Source organism: Paralichthys olivaceus, chromosome 17 (genome assembly GCF_024713975.1).
Source record: "Paralichthys olivaceus isolate ysfri-2021 chromosome 17, ASM2471397v2, whole genome shotgun sequence".
NCBI classification, from domain to species: domain Eukaryota; kingdom Metazoa; phylum Chordata; class Actinopteri; order Pleuronectiformes; family Paralichthyidae; genus Paralichthys; species Paralichthys olivaceus.
The window spans coordinates 13,869,533-13,897,470 of NC_091109.1; the positions used below are offsets into that span (position 1 = coordinate 13,869,533).

General features: G+C 40.7%; 1 protein-coding gene across 1 annotated transcript in view; it reads left to right on the top strand.

Moving 5' to 3' along the window:
- The first annotated feature begins 9,251 nt into the window (after positions 1-9,251).
- The window catches only part of vopp1b (VOPP1 WW domain binding protein b), a 29,154-nt gene continuing 10,467 nt past the window's right edge, over positions 9,252-27,938 (top strand). Inside the window, exons 1-3 of the mRNA XM_020101420.2 lie at positions 9,252-9,558; positions 23,285-23,343; positions 27,791-27,868. Of these exons, the coding sequence (XP_019956979.1) occupies positions 9,508-9,558; positions 23,285-23,343; positions 27,791-27,868 (188 nt within the window). The 5' untranslated portion in view covers positions 9,252-9,507. The remainder of the gene's footprint in view (positions 9,559-23,284; positions 23,344-27,790; positions 27,869-27,938) is intronic.

Here is a 27,938-nt window from a genome sequence, read left to right on the forward strand (position 1 = left end):
AGCACAGAGACAGTGAGAAAACAGACAACACACTCGTGTGTACACACAAGCCCTGCTATGAAGTGGGAATTATATGTGTGTGTGTGTGTTAATAGTCTGTATTTATAGACCATTTCAGACTAACACACACAAATTATATATATATATATATATATATAATACACACGTTAAGAAAACAGACAACCCACTCTTCCACTCTTGTGTAAACACAAACCCTACTATGAAGTAGGAATTTTATATATGTGTGTGTGCAGTATATTGTACAGTACAATCCAGTATTGAAATCAATGATAATATATCAAATAAAACCACAATAATGTTTATTTTTATTATTATTGTGATTGAGCTATATAGGGGATATATTCCATTGTAAATTCACCTGTCAATTATAAACCTTGTACTTCTGCAGCTTACAACTAAAATACTTAGACTGCTGCAGATACATATAAATCCGACATCAATATCCCTTCATGACATCTGAGAAACCACTTGTTGTGAAAGATCCAAATAGTGGACATTTCAGAAGCCGTCAGTTCAATGTCCTGACCTTCATCTTTTAACTGATTGATGCTGAACTGTCCGAGAATAACAGGAAACAGAAGAACGCCCATCAAATGTCATCAGGAGTCAGTGGACTGAACAGGAAGGAGGAATTTCACATCTGGCTACAGTGACATGGGTTATCACCTTCCTCATATCCAGTATGAGCACCAAGTGATCAACTCCATCTGCTGAGGAAGACCATGACATGTGGCTGAGATGTGTGTGTGTGTTTGTGCACTGTTTGTGCAAATGATGCCAACTAGATGACCACCAGATGGCAGCAATGACTCAAATTAGAGGCCATGTGGAGTTTTAGCTGCTCACAATGCTCAGTGACTTTAAATGGATGTAACAGGAGATGTAAACACAACACTGACAGACATGATCTTATCAAGTTGTTTCTAAAAGGAGAGAAACTTAAGATCATCTCAAATGTAGCTTTAATGTTTGACGGCTGTAAAGTGCTCCATAGTTTCATTTGAGCTAAAACTGCTTGATGTTCCAGATCAAAATAGAGAGAAATAGTTTCCCAGCCTCCTTTTGTGGTTTACATTTTTCATAGTCACACACACTCAACGTGTCTTCGTACAGTTTTAATGTTTGGAGGGAGGTCAGAGCCGCAAGGTCAGACTGAAGCAGCAAACTTACATTTACATTTCCTACAACACCCACAGAGGCAGCCTCAGGATGAGCGTGGGGGAAGAAACAATATTGTATTGTAGACACGGTCAATAGATGAACCCAAAGACTGCGAACAACTCAACAACAGATGAAACTATTCATCAACAGAAGAAACCCCCCAACAACAGACGAGTGGTACAGAGACATCTGCTGAGCTTCTGGGTAAAAACAGAAACCTCTACCCAGATTATCAGACACCTGCTTCTACTCACACTCATTTTTCTCAACCGTATCATCAACCATTCACTTTACATTTGATACTTCCATGATCATTGTAATTTCTGGTTTGCAGGATGTCTTCCTTAATGTGTTGCATGTTAATCTCCTTCCCCCGGGAGACTTTGCTGCATCACTGCTGCTCTCTTTCCTTTGTACCATAGCAACACAACATCCTGATTCTTATTTCTAATTGGCTGGAGGGTGTACTACACTTTCACATCAGCACACAGCTCTGATGTAGCAGCCTCATCAGCATTGTGAATACATCTGGAGGGCGAATGGATTCCCCTGGTTACAGACAACAGGCTGATGGGAATGTCATTAGTAGTTTTGCAGGTATTTGACTGGAAACAAAATATTGGATTCAATTAAATTTAAAACAGATTACCAATGAAAAAGTGAAGGGAGTACTATGTAGAAATATATAGAATAAAAGAGAAAAAATAAATAAAAATAAACTAATTATGTTTCCCTATTTGATAATGTTACAAAAATGAAAAATAAAATAAAACCTCCAGTATAATTGAATGCAAATTAAACATGTTAAGACAAAGATATCAACCACATGGTGCCATTAGAAGTCACAGGAACATTAATGTACAATAAACACTTCACGGTGACGTCAGTACACTGATTAAATTTATAGATACGTTGGCCCTCAGCTAATTTTATCATTCACATGCAAAGTCTCATGGCAATGCATCTTATTATAACTGCATGTGAGATATGAACTAATCAGCTGTGGTATAAATGAAACAGGTCTTGTTTTCAATGCAACACACCACAATGTGCCTTATTCTTAGGATATATTTTAAAAGCTCGGGGAATAGAAACAGACACTTGGCTGATCAGAGAGAAAGAAATATAAATTAGCTGCATTTCCATTGAAGTAGTTTGTGTTTGCACCAGAATATGGTGACATAGGCTTCATTACACACAGTGGTTGCCAACATTAAAAAACCTTTTGGCAGGAGATGATTTTTTTTTTTTCAGTCAGGCAAAACAAGTGTCTTCTCTTACAAACAAACAGAACAGAAACAGATATATTTCAAACTCCTTGTTCTGTTAAGACTCTCCACTATCTCTGTAGCTGTGGCAATCAATGCCACCAGGGTCTCACCACAACAAAGACGAAGCATTCAGGCTTTAACATTGTATTTCTTCCAACAACAATGAAAACATAAACTCAACACAACCTAAAGTGACAATTCCTGTGGCCTCTAGCAGCTCAGTCTGTGTGAGCTCCACTCACGTCCCTCTCTTTTGTACCTGAGGACCAATCAGCTAACAGCCGTCAGCTGCACAGATTGATCATCTGGTCCAGGTGGAGGTGCTCTGAGCCTCCTCTGTGCCCACACTCACACAGCGGAGAGAGAGGGACTCTTCTTACAGAGAACCAAGGTTACGACGTAACCACGTGATCTTTGCTCTGCTTCTCTGTTGCTAAAATGGTAAAATGTTTAAAAAAAAAAGTGTCCTGAAGTGGGACGAGCTGACTCCGTCCGCCTTGTGTTTGAATGAAGTTTCTGTCCCTTAGGTAACAATCACATGTCCCCAAGGCTGGGCTCGATCTCAGGAACCAGTTCTAGTGAGAAACACTTTCTTGGTTGTTCTTCATGACAGCCCCTCAAGTACACACTCATGTATGTGAATAAGAATCTCACACAAAGAACATTCTTAGCTCTCTGCTGTCGAGGTCACTGCTCTCTGTAGGAGTGCATTTGCAGTAGACAGTTGAAATAAACTTAATGCATCAGAGAGTAAAAATGTGAATGTTATTGCTGTGTCCGTTAACATTCTCTAATGCAACAAAAACATGTGGATTCTTTGACACCTTCAGATCTATCTGCAAAATAATAATTCATTTTCTCTAATGCAATATGGCATTAGAGAACTCATTGATCAAAAACCACTAATTGATTGTATGTATGTCTAATTCATTGATGTAAAACATTAATAAAGTTTGAGATTTGACTGTTGTAGCTCTCTATTCATTGCTCATCTTTGAACCTGTGAGAAATATGGTTTTAGCGATTTGGCCTCTTCGGGCTTTAACAAGTTATTTCAATGAAACCATATGAAATATTTAGAGTGGAACACACAGCTGCTATCTGTCTCGGGAGCTGAGTGAGAGTTGATTTCCAGGGAACATAATTTACACCTGCAGTATCAATAACAACAGTATCAATGTTACTACTGTGGCTGAGCACTGTGTGAAAAGAAAATAGAAATATGGAGGAAACGTTCCTCACCTCAGCATCTGACCAGTCGGCATGAGTGAGCTGTTTTTAAAATGCCTCTTCTATTTGAAATGTATTTCTTTATTTCAATTTAATTGTACAAGAATATGAATCAGTACCACTATCACACTTCATAAAGCATCTAATACACAACTCGCACGGTTGTTAAAAGACAACATGAATGTAATCAGCTGTTGTTTATGTTCAGCATCATAAATTATTGTCGTACAAAATGGAGATCAAGGAGAATCATGAGGAGGCTAGTGCTCTCTTGATTAATTGTAAGTGGTTTCCATTCTCTCGTGTGCTCATGTGTTGCAGTTGGTCCTTTACAATGGTAGCAGAGCCCTCTGAGATAAGATGTGAAAGAGCTGAGTAATCTTCCTGGATTGTGCGGAAGATTACTGCGACATGCACTGGAGTGTTTACATCCTCTGATACCCAGTAATTACTACATCAGGACTCATTTGTCTGGGGACACTGCTGCAAATGGAACAGATGAAAGTATGAGGCGGGTAACTGTTAAAGTGTGTGTGTGTGTGTGTGTGTGTGCGTCCGTGCGTGTGTGTGTGTCATTAACTCTGCTGCTGATACTCATGCAGTGCCGTCTCTACGCTACAGAAAAAGTGGTTTTAGTTTTTTTTTCTTTTGACAAAAATAAAATGTTCCCTTGTGTCTACCGAGCCATTTGTGTGTACAGTTACCATGGTTACAGATGTCCGTCTCATTACTGCAACATCACCGGGTTTAGCTTTGCTGTTGGATAACATCAGTGTTGTGATCTTTGTTCAGCGAACATCAGGGGACAGTTTAAATGGTTACTGCTCGAACGCGCTAATCCCTTTTGACTGCAACAGGAAGGTGAGCCAGATAAAATGTTGGCGCGCTGCCTGTGTTGCACTGTGTAATTCTCAGTAGATTGTAGATTAATGTAGTTCCTAAATATGTTTCTTTCAAGAACCAGAAATGTCAGATAACATTATTAACTTTGTGTTTCTTATCAAATTAATAATTTTCTGTACGAGACATATTTTGGGAATCTGAGGGCTGGCTCGCCAAAAACAAATCCCTACAATAATTTCTCTCAATTATTATTATTAATATGATCATTGTTATTATGAACTGGTTCTGCTATCATTAATAACAACATTACTTCCATAAATATCACTCTTACTTGTGTCATTATAACAACCAGTCAGTTAGACAGTTTATTATTCGTCTTTCTCTACCTCTCCTCCCCCCTCTCTCACCTCTCCCCTCTTTTCCTCCCCTCTTTCCGCTATTCCTCCATTGCTCGCCCCAACCAGTCCACGCAGATCTACATCTACAATAAGTCTGGTTCCGCTAGACATTACCTTTAGTTGATCCTTACTCTGTGAAGTGCCTTGAGATGATGTATTTTCTGACTTGGCGCTATACAAATAAATATTGTTGAAGCCCTGGACATGTTTTTATTGTAGTGGTGTATTTTCTCTTTATGTCTGCAATAAGTCTGGTATGACTTTTCTTTGCCACACTCAAATCTAATCTCAGCACAGAAAACAAAGTGAGGCAGTGTTGCGCATTTCAGTGTCGCGTCAGAGCCAAAATGAAAAACCTACTCAACATTCAGTTCAGTTCGAAACGCCCAATAATTGATATTTAATTTATTGATTTATATTCTAGCTGCTCAAACCGGTGGTGTGCACAGGAAGGAGCAGATTTGATTATTGGCTAATTGGTAATAATCATCAAAGATGAAGTCAACATTTGTAATGTTTTGAATCAGAATGAATAATTACGTCCTAGTTTGCTTAAAAACATCAATATTTCATATGAACACGCAGAGAAGGAGCAGTGAATCTGAGCACTGACACAACTGACCTTGTCACAATTCAGCTGTATTCACAAATATAGATACACCGACTCTTCAACGAGTAGAATTTATATCGCACTTCAATCGCTAAATACCTCCTATGCTACAGATACAATGAACACAAGATCTACTGAGGCAAAGTCACTCTTACACAGACAACACCCACCTCTACCTAAGCACTCATCCTTCTGCTCAGCTCCCCCCCAGTCACTAGTCAACTGCATGCACGACATAAAAATCTGGATACCATCAAACCTCCTGAAACTGAATAGAAGTAAGACAGAGCTCATGGTTGTGCCCCCCCCAGGCTCTGCTCCTGAAGGTTGGAGATCTCCTCCTCAACATCGACGGCTGCTCCATCTCCCCCTCCCCAGACGTCCGCAACCTGGGAATTATTCTTGACTCCACCTTCTCCTTCAAATCCGTCACCGAATTTGTTTTCTTCCACCTCAAAAAGATGCTGAATCTCTCCTTAAGCACCACTTCTTCATTAAGGCCTTTGGCCTCAGTTAATGCTCCACCCTGCTGCTAAATTCTATCCTGTTTTCTATTCTTTTTTTCATTTCTCTTCTGTCTTGTCGTCACAAACAATATGCAAAGCGTCTTTGGGTCCTGTGAAAGGTGCTATATAAATTCAAGCCATTATTCAAGCCATTATTATCGCACATGTGGTACATGCTGTGTGTGTGTGTGTGTGTATGAGGAGAGGGGGATGGCTCTCATTATACTGTATTACATGTGTTCATTCACTCCCTCCATTACATACACACACTCACACCAGGGTCTCTCCCCCAGAGGATACACACACACACACACACACACACACACACACACACACACACATACACACACTCACTCTCTCATGAAGTTACCTTACTGAAATCAATAGTGAACACAGACTCACATGGCGTGACAGTAGTGTTATAACCACAGCTTTAAGAGAGGCTGCACTTCTAACCACAATCTGTGTCTGTACACTTAGGTGATGACAAATACCAACACTCTTATGTGTGTGATGGTCCAGCTAAAACAAGCCATTCAGTGCTGCTGCCAGGGAGAAAGTACTACAATCATTTCACAAGACTGGATAACACCTCCCACGTTGGCAGCAACTCACTGACTCAACACTCTGCAAATGCTCGAGCCCATATCTGTCCTTCCACGTGTGCGATCCTGGATCGATCCTAGATATTCTATTTTAGATTTAACAAGAAGACAGTGTAGTGAAGCTAATGCAGAAGAACATGATCTGTTTTCTTGGTTCTTGTCAGGACATGCGATGCAGCATTTTGGACAAGCTGCGGAGTCTTTGAAGACTTACTAGTTGAGCCTGAGAATAATACATTACAAGAATCAAGTCTAGAGGTAAAAGAGGTGTGGACTCACTCTTCTGCATCTTACTGCTGATGCAGCAGCATTTCCACTGCTGACAGGAGGAGACTGGACAGATTGATATGGAGGGCCAGCTCGGTCTTAGGATACCCCCTTGACCCAGTGTAGGTGGTGGGACAGAGGCGGATGATGGAGAAGCTGTCGTCCCTGATGGACAACCAGTCCCGCCCCCTGCAGGACACACACATCACAGTACTGGGCCGCTTTTTCAGTAATAGACATATCCCCTCCCGAAGTAGCTAAAGGGTAGGTATCGCAGGTCATTCCTTCCTGCAGCTGTAAGACTAACTGCTCCCTGCAGAAAACCACAGACTTCAATATACCGCACTTTAAACTTAACTTTTTTAACTCTGCCATATTCAGTTCTCTCTGTGCAATTCTCTGTGCAAATATTCAGTTTACTCTGTATATTTTAGTTCTACTCAATTACAAGTATTACATGTTTAGTTATGATTACTTAACTGATTTTTGACTCTGCTGCTGTAACATTGTAAAATTGTGGGACTGTTAAAGGATTATCTTATCTCATCTTATCTTTCAGACAGATCATGTCTGATTTATGAAATGTTACTCAAGTGAAAAAGGGGCTTCTTTGAAATTTGATTTTAATGTTAATCAAAACCGTCATAATAATAATTCCACTTATATCTGCTTCAGTTTCAGGGTCCTGGTGTTGTGCTGTTGCTGTGTCTGATGACGCTCTCACTGTCAGGGATTACTATAACTGCTAATATTACTATAGTGCTACCTGTCCCTGTTTATGGAGCTACGTCTTTTTGGGCCAGTGTGTTTCACGTGATGTCACTCTGGCCTCATTACCCAGTGGTTTTCCTGGAGATGTGGGTGAAATCATCCAGACCACACGCTTCCTGCTCTGTTGGACCATCGAAATATCCACGGCTGCACACACACACACACACACACACACACACACACACACACACACACACACACACACACACACACACACAGCATCTGTCTCCCCTGTCTCAGCTGCCTGTGTCTGATCAGGTGCTGTCCGTGGTGCTGAATGTAAAACGCCCCATTACGTGCCACAGCTGACCGACAGTATGAAATACACACAAGCATCAAGAGAGAAACTCTCAAGGATCATTATAAGCTTAGAGAAAAGAACAGATAGCTCTAAAGTACTGTTAACATATACTTTACTATACTATAATACTGTAAATACATATCTAGTCAATCAGCAGGAATTGTTAGAGGAGAGGGTTGATAATACAGCACACAGTGTCTCACTCATGAAATACTGTGTCTGATCTGTTCGGACAGCCTCAAAAGGAAATATGTGTTAACATGAGGTGTCTGCATGAGCTGAACTGACAGTAATCTGAAGCCTGTGAAGAAAACGACCAGGTTGAGGTTGGAAATCCAGAGAAAGTCAATAATACAGAGACGGAATAACATGTCTTATAAAACTCATTTTTATGCTTGGTGAAAAATAGAAACACAGTCTACATTAGGAAATATAAGTCCCTGTATTAAAATAGTTAATAACTGTATAACATAATTTTTATTTCAACATATTGTTGTATTTACTACTGAGAGATGTGACATAATAATGGATTCCCCCTCATTTGGTACAGCAACAGAAACATAGTTTTGTTAAACAAGGTAAGCTTGATAATAAACACCCCATGTCCACCTCTGAACCAGGAAAAGGTGAAGAACACATGCATTTCTGCAACACTGTCAGGAAAGAGAGAAAGTAGATGGACAGATTACAGATTAGAAAAACTGACAATCCTTTGCTATGTTTTTAATAAGTGCATTTACACTTATATTGATGTCGATTTAAAAACTGTTGGTTAATCTCCACCTTTGTTCAATCTAAAATGTTCTTTACCTGTTCAGAGTTCAATAATAATAATAAAATCATAGTTGCTTTGGCTAAAGGTATGATCCATTCTGTCACTGCTTTTTAGGATGTATACTGATTTTATGCACTTTATATAACCGGTGCATTTCTACAGGCATTTCGTAAAATGATGAATATGTTTCCCACCAACTGTGAATAATGTCTTTGTGTGCTCAATGTGCAAAATACTGCAAGGAAACACAAAATATTACAAGAGAAGGCAAGATATTGTGTTTGAACGCAAAATGAATCCAAATGAGGGAACTCAGAATATTACCAGAGAATGTAAAGTAATATTAGAATTTAAAATATCGATAAAAACCTTTATGAAAGATCAGATGTAGGAATAAATGATGATGATTATTATTGAGATATGTTGAAAGTGTGTTGGCGGCTAGGGGTTGGGGGAGGCTGGGAAAGGGGCGTGGATTAAAGCAGCATCACAGACGAACGCAGACTCCATCACACCGTCAATCTCCGTCCGTGGAGCCGTGGGAGCGTCACCGGGCTGCGGGGTCCTGTCACCGTGCGACTCCGTGTCGGACCCTCTGGATGTGATGCGTCTCTGACACCGGGATGAATCGGAAGTGGTGATACAGGAGCGATCTCTCCTCCTCCTCCTCCTCCTCCTCTTCCTCCTCTTCTCGCCCTCCTCTCGTCCAGAAGCGGAGCTCGGCTCTCACCCTCCTCCCGGCGGGGACATGGGGAATCCTGTGGCCGGTGTGGCGCTGACTCTCTGGTTCTTTGTGGAGGTGAGAGCTGCTGTTACGCTGGGTCCTGTGTGTGAGAGCTGTGGTGGATGAGAGGTCATGAGATCGTCAGTGGTTTTGTTGGAGGTTATCGCTCTGCAACCTGAGATGTGCCTCGGTATTGTGTCCCCGGCGCTGCTGTGTGCCAAACTCGATTACAATTTCACGCAATTGAATCTTCCCTCAATCAGCGCGCACATGTCGCACATCCTCGAGGACGAATTGTGGCTTTACTAACACGAATAACATCTTCTGTGAAATTCGGCGTGCGTGTGATCCACTGAGAAACAGCGCACGTCAATGAAATCGTAACTTTTAGATCGGCTGCCATCTCGATTGTGATGCAAGTGCCTGCAGAGAGCACGAGGACAAAAAACAGAGATAAGAGAGGAGGTCGTGCTCCTGGAATCATGTGCATGTAGAGGAGAGGACTGGAGAACGCTGCAGTTTTAACCTCTGGTGAAACACTGCTGGGTGAGAGCATCAGAGGAGAACAAGTCCCAGAGTCACCTGGGATCCTGTCATCCTTTGTCTTGGTACCCAGACCCTGTTATCACTCTCTAGGTTACTGGGCCTGCAGGACACTCACACACTCACACAGCAGGTAGAAATTATGTGCAGGAGGCTGAATCCGATTGTAGGCGACTGTTATTCATTTTCATTTGTCCCATCACATTTTTATTTATTCGTCCAACACAAATGTTTCGTACATTTCTGTGACTTCTGCTCCCACAGAATGTTTCCTCATAACTGTGTGTAATGTTCAGTTATGGTTCATGTTAAGCATGTGTCATTTTTTGTACTTTTATTTTCCAGGTTCTGTGATGGTAGCACGACGCTGTTACCGTCTCCTCTCTTCCTGTCAGTCCCGTATCGCTGACTTCCATGTCTGTTCATGTATTATTAACTCACGGCATTATTATTTTATTTCATTCAGCTGACTTAGTGAGCACATCCATTTTGAATGTGAGCACACGGCCTAGGGGGAATCCAGCCCTTGGACCTTGTGCTGCGTTCACTTTGATAAGTGGTTCGGGACGGCCTGCGCATCTGAACTGAGCCCGCTGATGTTTCGGGCCATTTTCAAGAGCTTTGACTGAGGAAAACCCATTTTTTATGTCTTGTTTGGTGTAACGGCCCCTGTAGCGCTAAAACAATTGCTTTCTAAAGATTTTATAATGAACGTGGTCTACACTCAAACATTGTAAGTACATTTGTAATTTATGACTCGATGTGTGCTTTACAAGCCAGGCAGGTTTATATTGATGTCATTTCTCTTATTTTCAGGATAATAAGAGTTTTCCTTGATTTTTTTATCCATAGAAAATTACAGCGCTTTCAAACTGGACAGGAGACGATCGACAGTATGAACTCGAACACTTATCGATTGGGTTGACACAGTGATATGAGGTCTAATGACAGTGGTTTCCAGCCATTGTGCAGAACTCCAGTGCATGAACATACACCACACAGATTTAAATGCTTTCTCAGTGTTGTGACAATGAGCAGAAATGGATGATTATTGTTTTTCTATTCAGGATCAGCATTTTCTATTCAATGGTGTCTGTGGCCCAGGAGGTAGAGGGGATCGTCCACTAAACATAAGGTTGTTGGTTCGATGCCTGGCTCCTCCAGTCGGCATCCTTGGGCAAAATACGAAACCTGGCTATGCTGACGGTGTAGGAATAGTATGTGGTGGTAAAAGCGCTGTGTATATAACTGCTGGTGAATTGCTATTTAAATCCAGTGACAATTTCCATATTTATATATTATAAATATATATTAGTATATTAAAAAACAATTGCAACAGTGTTCATGGCAAGTTGAGTCTGATCACGTCCTACACGTATACAGCACAGTGGTATTTTATGAACCCGATTAAATAAAGGTTTGTGAGTATGTCTGTATTTGTGTGAGTTTTAGTTTTTGTCTGGTTCCTGGTGTCAAAGAGGCAGAACGTCTGTCTGAAGCAGCTCAGCAATGAAATTAACCATGGCAAGGACCACTGATATTCTGAGCTGGATTATTTGTGCACATTCAAAAGATCTGAGCCTGAGGAATATTTGAATACTGTCAAAAAGAAGATGTGAGCAGATGTGTAAGCTGGGGGTGACACCAGAGAACAGAACATATCTTTGCCGGAATCAAACTGGTGTGTTCTCTGTACAGTGGTCAGTTATCACATCTCAAACTGAGGGAAAATGTCTGTTGCATTTCACATTTAATTGTCTATGTTGTACTTTGCATCAACCTTGCTGCACCAAGTGTATTATGGCTTTTAAAGTTCAGCAGCTTAGTTATTCAGTCTGATGCATGGAGGTAAAAGGGATGTCAGTGTGACACACACATGCATGCACACACACACTCTCTCTCTCTCACACATGCACACATCACACAGACGCACTCAGGGTGTGACTGCATTATTTTCCAGAGGCTTTCCATTGTATGTGCTCAGCAGTGTTCCTTGTGTTTTCTCTCTACACCACAAATAGTTCTTGGTTGTGTTGTTTCTGTTTTGCTGGACTGAATAATATTCTACTAATGCCCCACGAGCCGACACAGGAAGAACAGAAAGACTGAAGACAGAGCTCAAAGTGCTGATGTCCCTCAAGTGTCTTTTAACTATGACCTTGATCGTTCTGTAACTCACCACAGCGATGAACGTCCTCTTTCAGGGCTTACAAGCTTTCCAAACTTTGTTACACTCTAACATTGTCAACCATAACACTGGGATTTACAGTGAACTCAAACCGTTAATCTCTGGTGGTCAGACGGGTGCTGTTCATCCATCCGTCTAGCACTTTGCAGTACACCCATTCACACACACGTTCATACAGTGCTTCTCTGTGCAGCACTTTCTCTATTTAACTGTTGGCACAGCAATCTGGGCCAATCAGGACACTCAAGCATGTGGAAACTGGGATCAAACCGCCAACCTTGTGGTTAGAGGACGACTCACTGTACCTCCTGAAACCGCCTCTCGTGTGTGGTCTACTCAGTAAATCACTCACGATTCCCAGTGTTATATTTGTTGTACTTTCTCCTGCCCCCTACAACCCACTCCATATTTTTGTTTCTTTGTTAAATAAAGGCAGGATCATGTACAACTAGTGCGTATTGTGTGGCTGGGACAGTGGCCATTTGAGTGTATCTTTGTTAAAAGTAATATAAAATGACGAATGACCTGCCGACTGAACAACTCACTTCCTGTTAAGATGCTGCAAATGATATGAGCTATAATAAAACTGAGAAATCACGTTTGATGCAGAGATCTGGCTTGAACACAGGAGCGATGCATTACAAATAATTTGCAATAGTTCAATAATCAAAATCAACCACAGTATTGTGGGATATTTTGGTTTGTGAGTAAAACATTATATATATATTTGTATTTTGTGTAAATTACATGAATAAAGTAGGCTATTACATAAATAATACATGGTTCATATCATGGATGGAAAGGATTCCCATGGTAACCACTTGCAGCCATTCATTTTCAGGTCAGCTCATAATGGTGATGTATAGTACAAACTGTTAATTTTCACTCTGAGTCATTAAATAGCAATGTTCAGATTCTTTTGAACCAACTAACTGACACAGAGAACATGCTTAACACTTAGGTGAAGGGAGGAGCAGGACATAACAAGTCTATTTGATCCCCAGGTTTTTTTGCCATTTATCTATTTACACACAGTCGTACAGTGGATCTATGGGCATCCATGAGAACAGCACAGCTTTCAGGGGCAATTTGTATCTCGCCCAAGGACACTTTGGCATGTGCAACGGGGAAGACCGGGATCAAACTGTCCACCTTCTGGTTAGAGGACGACCCGCTCCACCCCCTGCTCATCTTTCTTCCAGAACGGGGTCATGTGATAGGAGCCTGACGAATCATTGAAGACTATCTGTCGTGGCTGAAAACACCCAATCAGCAAGGGGTTGTGAGAGTCTACGTCACTGTTTCCAATCATCTCCTTTTCTGCAGTTTTCTGACTAATGATAATATTTAAATTTATTTAACAGTATCAGAAAATGTGAAAAAAAAGTGCAGTTATTGTTGGAGATAAAGCTCTGAGCAGAAGGCAAGAAAAAAAATAACAGCAGATGCAGCAGAAAATCAACTGTCTGCAGAAAAGATACTTTGACTTTCTCTTTTCCCTGATGATCGTCCCATAGATTCTCTGATACATGTGGATGGTGAAAAACTGCTGCAGAGAAAACACTATGTCTGAGGTTTTCTTAGCATCCCACAGGCATATATTTTATATTTATATAAAATATATATATATATTTTTTTTCTGCTGTTTTTTTATACCAATAAGATCGAATATGCTTCCTGGTTATTAACTCAGCAGCTCCCTTTGTTCAAAGTTGTCAGTTGCCATTGTGTTGTTTTCAAGCTGCTGCTGGTTACATATGGTATTTGAGTTGCTGCAAAGTCAAACCCAGAAGACACTAAATGTCATTTTTTGTATTTTATGATTTTTATAGGTCACTTCACTGCCGAGCAAGGCTTTTAGAAACACTGACACTGTGAGCTCAGATTCCTCCCGTGCAATCCCACCCTGAGGTTTGACACTAAAAGAAGCCTGCCATAATATAAATGCTCTTCGTTGCAGCACAGACTGTTTTGGTGGGAATATATAAAATAAAGTACATTCAGATATTAGAAGCTGGGTTTAGAAGGGGTTGGAAACACCATCCCTTAGTGTTAGTGGATGGGTTTTTGTCATTTTAGGTTGTTCATATCCCCCTGAAGTGTGTTCAAGTGTTCGTGTTTATGTTAATTTTGGCTTTAATGAGTTAATTGATGTAAAAAAAACCGGTCTGAGAAGTCATGATTGATGGCTGAGCCTGACTCGTGATATATCAGGCTCATGTATCGTGTGCAAAGCTGATATTTGGGTTTGAGTCAGGTCAGCCACTTCGGCTGGTCTGATTTTTTTTTTTTTTCTCGGTAATCTGGGAAAACAAGCAACACGTCTGTGTCAGGGACGAGTGACACAAACGCAACGCAGATTACATTAACTGCATGAGTGTCGGGTCAGGTTCAGACACAAAAAACTCAAAGCCTGTCGGGGCCGGGCTCTGTTAGATTTCTCTCCGGCTCGGACGGGTTCAGAAAGATTCTGATCTGGACGCAGAAGTGTGCGTCATGTGAGCGGTTGAATCTCATTGGTCATCTTCAACATCAGAAAGATTAAGTTTAAAACTTAAAGATGAGTGACTATTGTAGTGAATAACATGTCCATGTGATTAACATCTCTCAGTTTAAGAACTTCACCATTGTAGGGAGGCAAATACAGGGGGAATGTGGTCATGCCAGTGATAATTCAATTTGTGAATTGAAGATGATGGAGGAAGAGACGATAGAAGGGCGTGTGCAATGTTTTGCTAATCAAACATTGATAAAAATAACTTGTTTTTCGAGATTGCCTTGAGCTTAAAGAAACAGGAGTGAACTACATGATGACAGTTATCTACTGCTCATCGCTCTCAGTACTATGAACTGAGAAAAATAGCTCTCAGGGTCACTGTTACATTTATATTTAAATCCCCCTGGAAGATTGTTTGGGTGATGTATGTAGTGTATAAGCTGTGTTTATCTGTGTTTACTTTGTTTATTGATGCTGGGAAATATTGCTGAGAGTCGTCTGGTACAAATGGTAAAATGCATCAGGATTTTGAATGACTTGGCCAAGAGGCAGCATGTTGATGGAAAACAGAAGGGTGCAAGGACAGAGCCTAGGGGGACACTACATCTCAGATCAGCTGATGAGGAAGCAAAGTTATCAAGAGTGACTGAGACAGGTCTGTGGGAGAGGGAGGAATGTAGTAATTTAAAAGATACCTTTAATTCCTATCCAAGACTCTGTAGCTCAGGAGGTAGAGTGGGTTGTCCTGTTACTAAAAGGTCAGCGGTTTGACCCCCTTCTCCCCCTTTCCGCTTGGCCAAGTGTCTTTGGGCAAGATACTGAACCCCAAATTGCCCCTGAGGGACAATATATGATGAAAAAGTACTACACAAAGAAGAACTGTGTGAATGGGTGGTAGCAATACTAGAAAAGCATTCTAGATACGGACCATTTACAAAAGAATGCTTTGATTCACAGTATCAAAAGCATCACTTAGATCTAAAAAAATAAAATGACCTTTGTCTGCATAGAGGTCATTTGTAATCTGAACAAGTGCTGTCTCAGACCTGCAGTGCTCCATACCCAGACTGGAAACACTTATTTTCCATGATAGGTATTGAGAAGACCTTTTACTACAACCTTTGGTTGAAGAATGACAGTTCCAAGATTGGTCTGTAGTTACTGAAAGAGAAAGGTTCCAAATTGGTTTCTTTAGCAAAGGTTCAGCGGTGGTATATTTAAAACTGTGTGGGAAAAAAGGTCAGGAAGTTTTTAAAAACGTTTAGTAGAAGATGGTCCCGGAACAAGCTTACCACCACATATAACTTAATGTTATATTTTGACCAATATTAAGCATTAAAACCTTTAGAAACAACTGCTCACTAACACATCAAGGCAGACCAGCAGATTAACAGATGTTCTTGTACATCACACCTCCCCCCTGCTTTCCCCCACACTGTCGTCTCCACATCAGGCCAAACATACACTGACAGTCAAATGATGCCTGTTGGCCTGTTGCTGCTCGCTAATGACAGAGTCGTCTGTGCGGTCAGCAGAGATCAATGAGACAGGAAGGAGAGGGAGGGATGGATGGATGGGGGAGGAAAGAAAGGAGTGAAATGCAGAGGAGTCAAAGAGATGAAACAGAATGTTAGAGTAAAGCAGAAGTATTGATTTTGAAGGATAGAAGGGAGACCAATAGCCAGAAAAGTGGTCATTAGTATAAAAATCCTATGGATTTAGAGTTTGTTCCTGGCACCGTTTGGACAAGAGCCTATAATCTGTCTTAAAACCCAGGATAATAAGAGGACATTATCAGGATTTGTATGCAGTATGATTTAAATCTATTTAAAAAAACATCCTGTATGTTTAAATCCCCCCACTCCTCGGCATCGGAGCAAAGCGGTATGCAGTAATGTTTGACTTTTCAAAGGGAGCTTCTGTATTGACCCTTTTCCATTCACAATCTCATCTACACCACCCTGCATCTTCAAAGGCGAAGCACTTCCTCATCGACACACACACACACACACACAAACACACACACACACACACCTGCTTCTTTTAAAGGTTTAATGTGCAGGGTAGAATCATTGGACTATTCACCCCTTTGAATATCCTCTGGTCGAACCACATCCTGAGCTGCTTTTAAAGCAGGGAAACACTCCGGTTGCGTAACGGCCATTTTTGTCCTGTGGGAGCACAGAGAGACAGTTCCTTCTCCTGTCAGTGCTTTCACTGAGCTCTAATTAGAGGAAGACAATGAACAGAGCTGGGCAGTTACCACTGCTGACAGAGTGCAGGGGACTGGATAACAATTAGGTCCCGACTGTTGTAGATGGATATCAAGTCAAGAAATGGCGAATTAAATCATTCTATAAAGCGAGTGTTTCCATATTTTTGTCCAAGAACATATTTGTGTTTTATTTGATGTACAACTGTTAGATCAAGAGGAGGGCTGTGTTAGCATCAGAGGCTGTGCTGCTTCAGAAGCACTGAGGCCAGCATTAGCACTTCACTGCAGCCAGAACAAATGAATACAGAGAGAAATGAAGAGAAATGGATGGCACGAGCATTAAGTCAGTCGCTACGTTTACATGGACAGCAATGTTGACTTTGTTGACTCTGAATAAGACATTATCTTCATATGATGTTTAGTTGATTATTCTATTCATATTCACATTTACATGACAGAGGGTATAGTCTGATTATGACATCAACACTATATCCCTCTGCTTGTTTACACTTGAACCCAGGGCAGGTGTTGTTAAGCAGTTGGTCACTGCCATATGCTGACATTGCAAAAACGTGTAAAACGCTGAAATAAATGTCATATTGATATTAAGACGTATACATATCTACATAATGTGTCTAAGTTTAGAATGCTCCATATGTCTGAATTACATTATTGCTTATTTTGAGTATGAACTTCTTCAGGTCAATTCAGAAAATGTTCATGGCAGTGTCTTAGTCTGACTATTGTATCGGAATATTAGTGCCCATTTAAATATGTCTAATGGTGAGTTTAGGTAGGTCTTATCCATTACCTTGTGTAATAGCTCTGCCTGATGATATGCATTACATGGATATTTGGATCAAGACCATACACCTTAATAGCATTGGGACCTTTGAAATATTTATTATAGCACAACAATTAAACTTTATGTTCCTATAGGGGTTGTTTTATGCCTTTGGTTTGTTGACCTCTTTATCTTTGCTCTAGTAACATCTATACTCTATTTATTATATTTTCCCGCATGTAATGAAAATGTAGTTTACTGAGGACATGCATGTTTGCGAGGAGAATTGCCTCGGCATCGATGATACTTTTCAAGCACTTTGATGATCCCTTGTCTCTTTCTCTTACGTATCTCCACGACTTTACTTTTTTGGTTGTAAGCAAAATGTCTCAACAGAGATTCTGGTGCAGACAGCCATGCTCCCCATAAACCTTAATACATTTGGTGATCCCATGATGCCTCCAACAACAGTTTGGATTTAGAATTAGAAATCTCTGAACAATTGGTAATGTTCTTTATGGTTTCATCCAGCAGCATCAGCAGATTGTTTTTGACATCGACTACATTCTGCAATTTTCTACAACGACTGAAGTGATTGCCGAGTTATGTGACACTTCAATACATCCCCCTCTGGATGATAGGTAATAACATTGGTGATCCTCTCATTGGCCAAACCAATGCTTTGGTTTATGACCAAATACCTTCAAAATAATTGACATTCTCATCAGCTGCGGTAATTTGCATTAAATATGTAATTAGCAAATGTTAGCAAGCTAAGACAGTAAAGTTAGATGTTTAATATTCATGCATGTCATGAGTATGTTATAAAACTGAAAATAGCATGAAGCTAAAAGCACCACTATCATACATGCAGCCTCTGAGACCTACTATAGTCTCTCATTATATACAGACAGACTGTCATTATATCTGCATCACTTTGCTTTTATCCAACTCTAGATGTTTTAATTTTTTATTACAGAACTTCAGTACTTTAATGTTGATGCCGTCATTTCTAATCAGGCTCATTAATCCAGCTGCTCTGAAATAAAAGATGGAGCAGATTGGTTTATTGCTCCTCAGATCGCGGCTCTTTGAAGATTAAATTACACGCTTCCTGTGTGGATGGGATAACAGGACACAGTCTGGACAAATAGAGTGGATGTACTGTACATTGTCTGAGTGAAAGGGGATGGGAGGCGTTTCTCTGATCTTCCCATTCTCCACCAGCAGCCTCACAAATAAGCCATTGTGTCGACATGTTGGGAGCCACCAAAACAACCTGCCCACAGCTCTGCGCTCCACTCTGTGTCAGACATGTTGTGTATCACTGCTGATTGTAGACGATTGGACTTAAGAGAAAAAGTCAAACATTCTTATATGCTAATTTAATTTATTAGGGGTGCAAAAAGTAAGTAACTTTGCTGGCAATCACACTCCTCCCTCTTCCCTTGGTTCCTGTTCTATTAGCAGCAGAATTTCTTTTCTGCTTCAGGTTGGGTTTTCCAATCTTTTCATACTTATTTACACATCATTAATACTTTAGATTGATAGCTGTTGGGCAAATATAGGATTTCACACAAATATTCTTTAAATACGGGTTTCAAATATTCTTTCATAATATATCATTTTAAAATGCTGAAGGGCAAATCAATATAGCAGCACTGATGCAGGGTGGACAAGCACTAACTAGCTACGACTCACCAAGGACTACGGCAAGAAAAACCCTCTGTCTGCCTGTACAACTTCCTGTAGTACAACCCACCTCTTAAAACCACAAAGGTAACTGCCAGTCTCAATTTCATAAAGATAATGACAAGTGATTGTATTTACCATTGACAGGCCTGTGATGCTCCCTGGTGGACATCACAATGAAAAACAATTCACATCCACAGTAAATAATAAATCTCCATCTCTATTTCCACAATCCAGAAATGAAGCCTAAATATCCCAGATGAACGCTGCCATCTTAGCAATCACGGTAATGAGGTCCCACTGATTACACTTTACCAATCGTGACTCAGTCTCAGTTTCGCCCTGTTTAATAAAATCAAATGATTAAAAACAAAATTGCAAATTTGTATACAGTCTATGTAATAACACAGTTAATGCATAAATAAAAGGAAATATAGAAAACACTTATAAATCACTATTTCTTTTATGATTTGCTTGAATTTTCACATCTTTATTCTCCCATAGGTCCGATTATTAGCAGTTATATACTGTAGTTACAGCAACATATGATGCACAGGCCACACAAAACTATAAACTCAACATCCAAGCATTTTTTACAAACCACTGCTAAGAGTAGAATCAGACAGAGGCTGTGGCTCAGGAGGTAGAGTGGGTCATCCTCTAACCAGAAGTCAGTGGTAATTGACATTGTTCATGTAATTGGGGAGAGCTGCTCTGAGGGAGTAAGAGGTTGCTGCACTTGCAGATGATACTCCAAAAGAAAACTGTAATCAGTTCACTGGGCTACTTTTCATTTCCTGAGTGTTTTTTAATCACCTCCAGGAATTAAATGAGTTCAGAGCAGAAGAAAATGATATGACTAAATGTCATTTCAACTTCACAACCAATGAAGTACAATGCGTGTATTTGGATCAAGACTATGTCCACACTAGTGTTTCTCTCCATTCAGACTAGCATTTTAGATCTATATAAGAAACAATCTGTCTATATGTACACATATCACATGACAATTCACCCACATTGGGTAAGTACAAAAGAGATTCTGACTGTACATCAGCTGCTAGAGAAGATTAGAAATGCTCGCCACCGGGAGTCAAGGATGATGTAGTTTGTTTTTTTTCTGTTCAAGTGTCACGTGAAAGGAGCTCGAAGACTCATGGAAGCAAGCGAAGGATGTCTGTGCAGTTTCTGCTCTTTCAGACAAAAGCACAACCCTGGAACTTAAACAGGGCCTTCATCATTTCCAGAAGTATCAGTTTTAAAAGTGTCTGCAGTCGGATGGACAGGAGGCGTAAACATAGTGAATGTGATGTATTTGTGCTAATGTGGGTGTTGCTATTTAGACTCAAGTTAGATTTTTTATCCTTGAAAAAAATGTCTCCATCTTAATGGAACTTGATGATGTGCGTGCTGCCTCCCACCCTGAAGCACAACACATCCCTGCAGTGTCCTCCACTTCATTTAGCACACTTTCCTCCCCTCTGTCTTTCTCTCTGTCTGTCCCTCACTCCCTCCGTCTTTGCAGCACCCAGAGTGATAAAGCCTTACAACCATTTGTCACTTACGAAGCAGGATGTTTTTCATAGTAGATCATTTCAAAGGCAGTTCATTAAAGGCGCTCTCCAGCATGTCAGCATTGGTGCTCTGTGTATTGTGAAATGGAGCCAGTAATGGAGGAGAGGGGATCAGACTCAGAGGATGCTGGGGGATCCTCATTGAGAGCACTGCTATGCATCTTATTGTTGGTCTGTTGCAATTTCCACAACAAAACAATATGATACTATAGATTTATTCCTTCCTGGTTTTGATGAGTGAGATTGATAATGCTGAGAGATAAGTTTAGGTAAAGGATCTCTGCTGTTTCTCATGTCAGTGAACCTTTATAATTTTAAAACCTGCAGATTCCCTTTTTTTTTCAGTGAATGTTATGCTTTCCCTTATCAGCTCCAACTCAAATTATAATCTCTCCTTCGCTATTTTTACTTTTTCTCCTTTAGCTGCAAATATTGATCAAATGTCAGTGTCCAACTAAAAAACTCTGAAACCACTGGAGTTACTGGAGCCTCAGCTTCCTCCAAAGGTTTGGCAGAAACAGCAATGGATTCAAGATTCAAGATGTTTATTTGTTATATACACAATAACAGACACAGCGGTTTATTATTGGATAATGAAATTCTTACTTTGCAACTGCCCGACCAAAGAACTATGCTTACTAATATAAAAGAAAAAAAAGAAGAAATATATAAAATACAAAATATAAAATATAAAGAGCATATGCAATACATACAAACAAATACATCAAGCACATCCAGAGAGAGCAAAATCACATGGTTTGAGTCACAATACAAAAGCACAGGGAGATTGACTTCTGGAGCGCCCCCTCCTAACTGCCTTCCAATACTTCGGGGTGCTCTTGAGCTAATAGCTCTAGCCGCACGGACGACACATAAAAATAACCAAACCACAACAAAAAAACTGCAACCCTCTCCTTGTGAGATGACTGCTCTGGGGAAATCAAACAATGCCAGGCAGCCAAGAAAATGGCACAGCTACTCAGCTACACTCGTCCCCACAGCCATATATTGCATAACCCAGATCAAACCCACCAATCCAACTCTTTGGATAAAGAAAAACTCAACTGCCACAGGCAAAACAATAGAGAACTGAGAGAGAGAGAGCCATTTTGAAGCTGCCAGCTTATATAGACTCCCAGCAGGTGAGGCCAATTCCTCAATGAGGAGGGAGGAGTCAGGCAAGCAGAGCCTCTGAAAGAAAAACCCAGGCAGGGCAGAACCAGGACTATCATGTAGTCAGAGGCCATCACGTAATCCCGTAAAACACCTATAGGACCATTTTTTATTACGAGGATTGAAATGTCTCACATAGCCTTGCATGGTATTTCTGTGTGAAGTTAGAGAGTTATCTTTATTGAGGCCAGCTTCTTTTTCGTAATCTTAAAATGTACCGTCCAGTGGAAATCCAGTGGACACACAAGTGCCAGGACGTTGATTGGACTGTAAATGGTTTGGATTTAGAAAGAGTTGTTCTGGTCTTTTCCACAACTCAAAGCACTTTACAGAACAACATTCACCCATACATTCATACAGTGAACATTGCAGTCCATTTTCTGTTTATGTTGCCTCATACCAGAACGGGGTTCATGAAAGAGGCCCAGAAAAACCTCCTGTCTTGAAGGATCTTAACAAACTATGATTAGTCTGTGTCATTAAACCGGTGCAGAGCAGCTCAACAGTACTAAGTTTAAATGTGGGGACAGAGAGAGGAGCAGCTGAGGAAGAGCGCAGGTGTATGGATAGTGAAGGTACAGCAGGTAATGGAGGGTTTTAAAGCTGAGCAGTATAATATGTTTACTGCTCAGCTCAGATTCCTTTGTTGCAGTGGAAGTCAGTGAGGCTGGATGAGGAGTGGTTTGATGAGGTCTGTAGATCTGGAGTGGGTAATGATCCCAGCAGCAGGGATTTGGATGGTTTGGAGGGGTTGGAAGAGTTTATTTTGGAAGAGTGTGAGATAATATTGATACGGGGGCAGACAAAGAGGAGAATGTCCAGAATTACACCAGGGCTTGACTTGGACCAGGCAGCCATCAATGGAGATGTTAAAGGAGTGGGTTTTGGAGAATGTGGACTTTGAGCCAATAAGCAGACCCCCCCCCCCCCTCCCAGACTCAAAGGATGAACGGTATAGATGATGGATGGATGGACAGTAAGGGCTGAAAATGAATGTACATATAAATGTGATATAACAACATTCAATTTTTTTTCTCCAGCACTAGCATCTATTCTGTGTTGTGTTTCTCTGTTTTCTGGTCAATGCATGTGTGTTTAGCATCAGTCTTTAATAATCTGTCCTTCTCTGTTACAGTGTGTAGGGGCGAAAAAATACTGCTGGTATTTTGAAGGTGGATACCCCATCTACTTCATGTAAGTACCACAATGCTCCACAACTTTAAACCAATGAAACTAAAAGTCTGCACACTAAAGCCGTGTCTGTCCATCTTTATAACTACAAAGACATTTGATACTCCACTGTTTGGCTGTACGGCCTGATGTGTGGAGACGGACTGAAACACATTCATCCGACAAGGTGATGGATGACCAAGAGATCCGTTGAAAACTGATTTGCTTCACGATGAAGCAGATACTTCAAGTTTGTTATTAATACGATACACAGTATATCATAACATAAAAACAACATAAAACTTTGGAGAGTGAATATTTGCTCTTTTGTTTTTTATCCATAACTGCTCCACAACCTATAACCATGTTTTTCTGACAGTTTCATGAGCTGGACTGCATATTTATTATTGTAATCACAATGGTGAAGGTCTGGTTTCCTGCTGCTACACTCTGTGTATTTATTATTGTAACCATGACAACAAAGGTCTGGTTTGCCTGCCATCGTTGGGACTGTGTGAGACTTATTGGTTAAATCTAAGTGGGTTCATGACCAATTTCAACACATTGTTATTGAGATCGAAACTGTCTCGTAAAGCTCATTGGGCCTAATTCACCAATATCTTCTTTTCTTTCTTTTTTCGCCTATTTTACAAAATGATTGCATTTGTCAAGCGTGCGTAAGATGTGCTCTTTAAGTGGGTTTAAGGCAGAATAGGCCTGAGAACGGTTGGTGAATGAGGTCCAAGGTGTTTTACTGATAAGACAGACGACAGGCTTCTCCCACAAACTTTCCTCAATTTAGTTTGCTTCCTGGCTGCCGGCCACAGCTTCAGCTGCAATGACGAAAAGACAGAGACAGAGAGTGTCAGTGAAGAGAGATGACCTTAGTAATGAAAAACAACTCTGAGGAGAAACCTCCTCTCTTTCCTACTTTCTTTCTCCTCCTCCTCCGGCCTCCGGCAAACAGCTTTCTGTTTCAGGTTAAAGATGGAGAAGAAACCATATTACTGTATGAGGAAATCATGCATCACAGCAGTGCTCCATGAGAAACCTTTATTTATCAACCCCTAATTCAGCCTATGGTTTTAGTAACATTGCTTTACTGTCAAAATGTCAAAATCGGTGCACAGCTGTTAAACTTTACAAACTGCACCAAGTGAACTGAAAACTTTTGGCCTGGATTTCACCTTTCAGGCAACAAGCTTCCTGTCTTCTTAGTGAAAGTTGTCGGGGCTGTACGCAGCTTGTGGGGAAGACTGTATATTAAGTATAAACACAGGCCCCCACATGAGTTATCATTCCAAACATATATGAAAGTAGCCCCCTTAGCTTGGGCATTGGGTGTGACGCTCTCTTTGTGGGTCGTTCAGACGCTTTCAGAATCAATATTTCTTTTTCCTTTGTACGCAACAAGTGACTCATAGCAAAGTCATTACAATTTTACTTTTAACAAGTATTTATTAGTTCCGGAGCTCCATCCATTTTCTGATGCAGCACAATCTACATATACATTAAATGGTAATCAGCAAGGACAGTCTTTGTTCTGGTGCAGCCTCACTGATCACATTATGTTATGAACCCATGAGACTACATTACAGATGTAGCCTGTTGCCCTGACACTGACCCTCCTTACTGTAGCACTCTCATTTCCCACACAGAGAAAAGAGAGTGGAATGTCTCTTGTTAAGTTCAAGCCCAGACCACATCATTCAGAGGGTTTTAGCCTAATTCCTGTTGTAAGACTCTTAACATATCTTTTCCTCCACATCTGCCTTTTCTGCGTCGCTTTAGCTGCAACCAAATTTAAGAGTCTTAGCTGGAGGAATTTAAGCCTCACTCCTCATTTCTCATTTTATTCTTACAAATCAGTGTCTCAGTCTCTTTGTCTGAGGACATAATGGTCAGCAAATGAAAGATTGATTTTTGGACGGATATGACACAGGTAATATGAGTGAATAAATAAATATCACTTCATTTTCTAGAGTTTTTCCCTTTGCAAATAAAAGCATGCAAATAAATAACATTAAACTATCATTTTTACTTGTTAATTCCTGAGAAAAAAATCACTTAAAATATCCCGAAGTCAGGATGAGAGATCGTGTAACGCTGAAATGAGGGTCTCCTGCGGTTCCACCGATTCAAACTTTGAAAAACACAGATTGGAATGTATTCTAAATTCTCTGCCTCACCTCCAGGAGCTACTAAGAATATGTATGAATGCAAACAGGCAGTGAATAAAGCAGGAGTAGTTGTCAATGTGGCTCAATGCAAAACATTCGACTGAACTTCATGCTTTGGGCCCGGGGGACTCCAGGGACACTCAACGCAGGTCTACTGCTGAAATGCCAGACAGCACCATGAGTCTGAGGTATGCGCTGTCATGGTGGTTATCCACAGTCGTCTGTCACACACACACACACACACACACACCTTGTTACTATTTCAGCTGTATTAATGCAGCTTTTCTGTTGCTCTCCACAGACTGATCAATCACAGTTGGTGTCTGTTCTGAATATTTGGCTTCCAGGATGAAACTTTTAAAAGTTTAGTTTACGAAGCAGAAAATGTGATTATTGTGGCACCATTACATTACACCTCTGTCTGCTTGTGCACTACAGTGAGCCTCAGTGCGTCCTGCACGGTGTAAAGACAGGAAGTAATTATCTGCAACTTGAAAGTGAGACTTTCTCACCTCACCAGCTCTGCACTTCCTTCCAGATTGAAACAGTGTCTCAGCAACAGGAGAATAGAAGCACGTCAGAGCTCTGGGACATCGAGAGGATCCTCGCCATGTACCTTATTCAGTGGGGAAGCATTAATGCTCTGCACATGTTGAAGGTCCAGTGTGTAAGATTTAGGTGAAAGGGAACTATTGGCAGAAATTTAATGTAGAATAATCCTCATGATGTTTTCACTAGTTCATTTCATCTGAATTGTATGAATTGTAGTTTTCTTCACCCCAGAAAAGGTCCTTTATATTTAAATACTTTATATTTACATCGAGGGGACCCTCTCTATGGAGGCCACCATGTTTTTGCATTAGTCCAGACTGGACAAACTAAACACCTTTTGAGTTTTTATGACAACTGAAGTTACCACAGTTTCTTTTTCATGTTTGGAAGGAGAGGGTGAGGTGAGGGGTGTTCAGCTGCAACATGCAACTTCAAAACTAGATATCACTAAATTCTACACACTGTACCTTAAATGTAATTAATTCACTCCAGTTTAGTTTTGATCGAACTCATGACATATGACCTCAAATTGCTCACACATATGTTTAAGTGTAAGAGCCTTTGATATGGTCACAGGGCAAGAGATGGGACTCTGGCTGTGTCCTCTCTGCGTCCTCCTTTGTATAAAGCACAGTGACACCAACGAAGCCCCTCATCTCCCCCTCTCCTCCCCCTCCCTCCTCTCTCTCTCTTCTCTCCCCTCTTTTCCACCCACCTCTCCTCTCCGACATATGGTCTGTGTCGCTCAACTGAATTTTTTAATCTGGAACGTCTCTCTGTCACAAGGTTGTCTGCAAGGTGCAGAAACCTCATGTGGCAAACTGTGGGTAATGCACGCTGTACTTTCCTGTTCATGTGTCCATGTGCATCTATGGGCAGCTATTTTTCTATGAGAACAGCCAATGGAGCAATTTGGGGTTCAGTGTCTTGCTCAAGGACACTTTGGCATGCAGAGGGGGAAGACTAAGATCGAACCGTCTTAATCAGTTTGTTGGGTTTGTGTTATTGTGTGTTATTAGACAGGGACAGGGACAACTTGGTAATTACACATTTGAGTGGACAAAAATTATGTGGAGTTCCACAAGTCTCCATCCATGGGTCTCTACTGTTCAACATCCCACTACCTCAGATAATGGAAAACAACTAAATTGAATTACCATAATTATACACACAAATATGCATTACCTTATCACAAGGAGTTAATAAATCAATAATTGATTCTTCCAGAATTTTCTCTTTGGAGATTGATGGTGTAATTGTCTTTTCATAATCAGCCTGTTACCACTTTAAGAGCATATGGAGGAGAGAAGGTCTTGGAAAATCATGTTGATGCATTTATCTTCAGACAAATTGAATATTGTAATGATGTGTTTAAAATCAATCGTAAAGCTGCAGCTCATTCAAAACTCAGATGTCTGAGTCCTCATTAACAAAGAGACAGTGGATATCACTCCAGCTCCCAGATCTTTACGCTGGCTCGCTGTCTGTCAAAGAATTATTGTCAAAATGCTACTGTAGATTTATAAAGCACTGAATCAGTTTGTGGACAAAATACATTTCTGATCTACGGTGTGATTTTGAATTCTCAATTTAACTCTGTAAATTCTATCTAAATGCCTTCTTTTCTCATGTCTTACCTTTGTTTGTCCTGATGGCCTCTGTGTAAAGTAAACCAGTAACCAGTAAACTCCCCTTGCCTGTTGCTGAACCACATGGCTCACTGTGCCTCTTTGTTTCAGATGCCGCTCCTATGAGGACTGCTGTGGGACTCGCTGCTGTGTGAGAGCCCTGTCCATCCAGAGACTATGGTATTTCTGGTGAGTTTGTACAGCTCCAGTGATTTCTCTTCAGGTTAAGTGATTAAAATGCCACTAAGGTATAAAGACA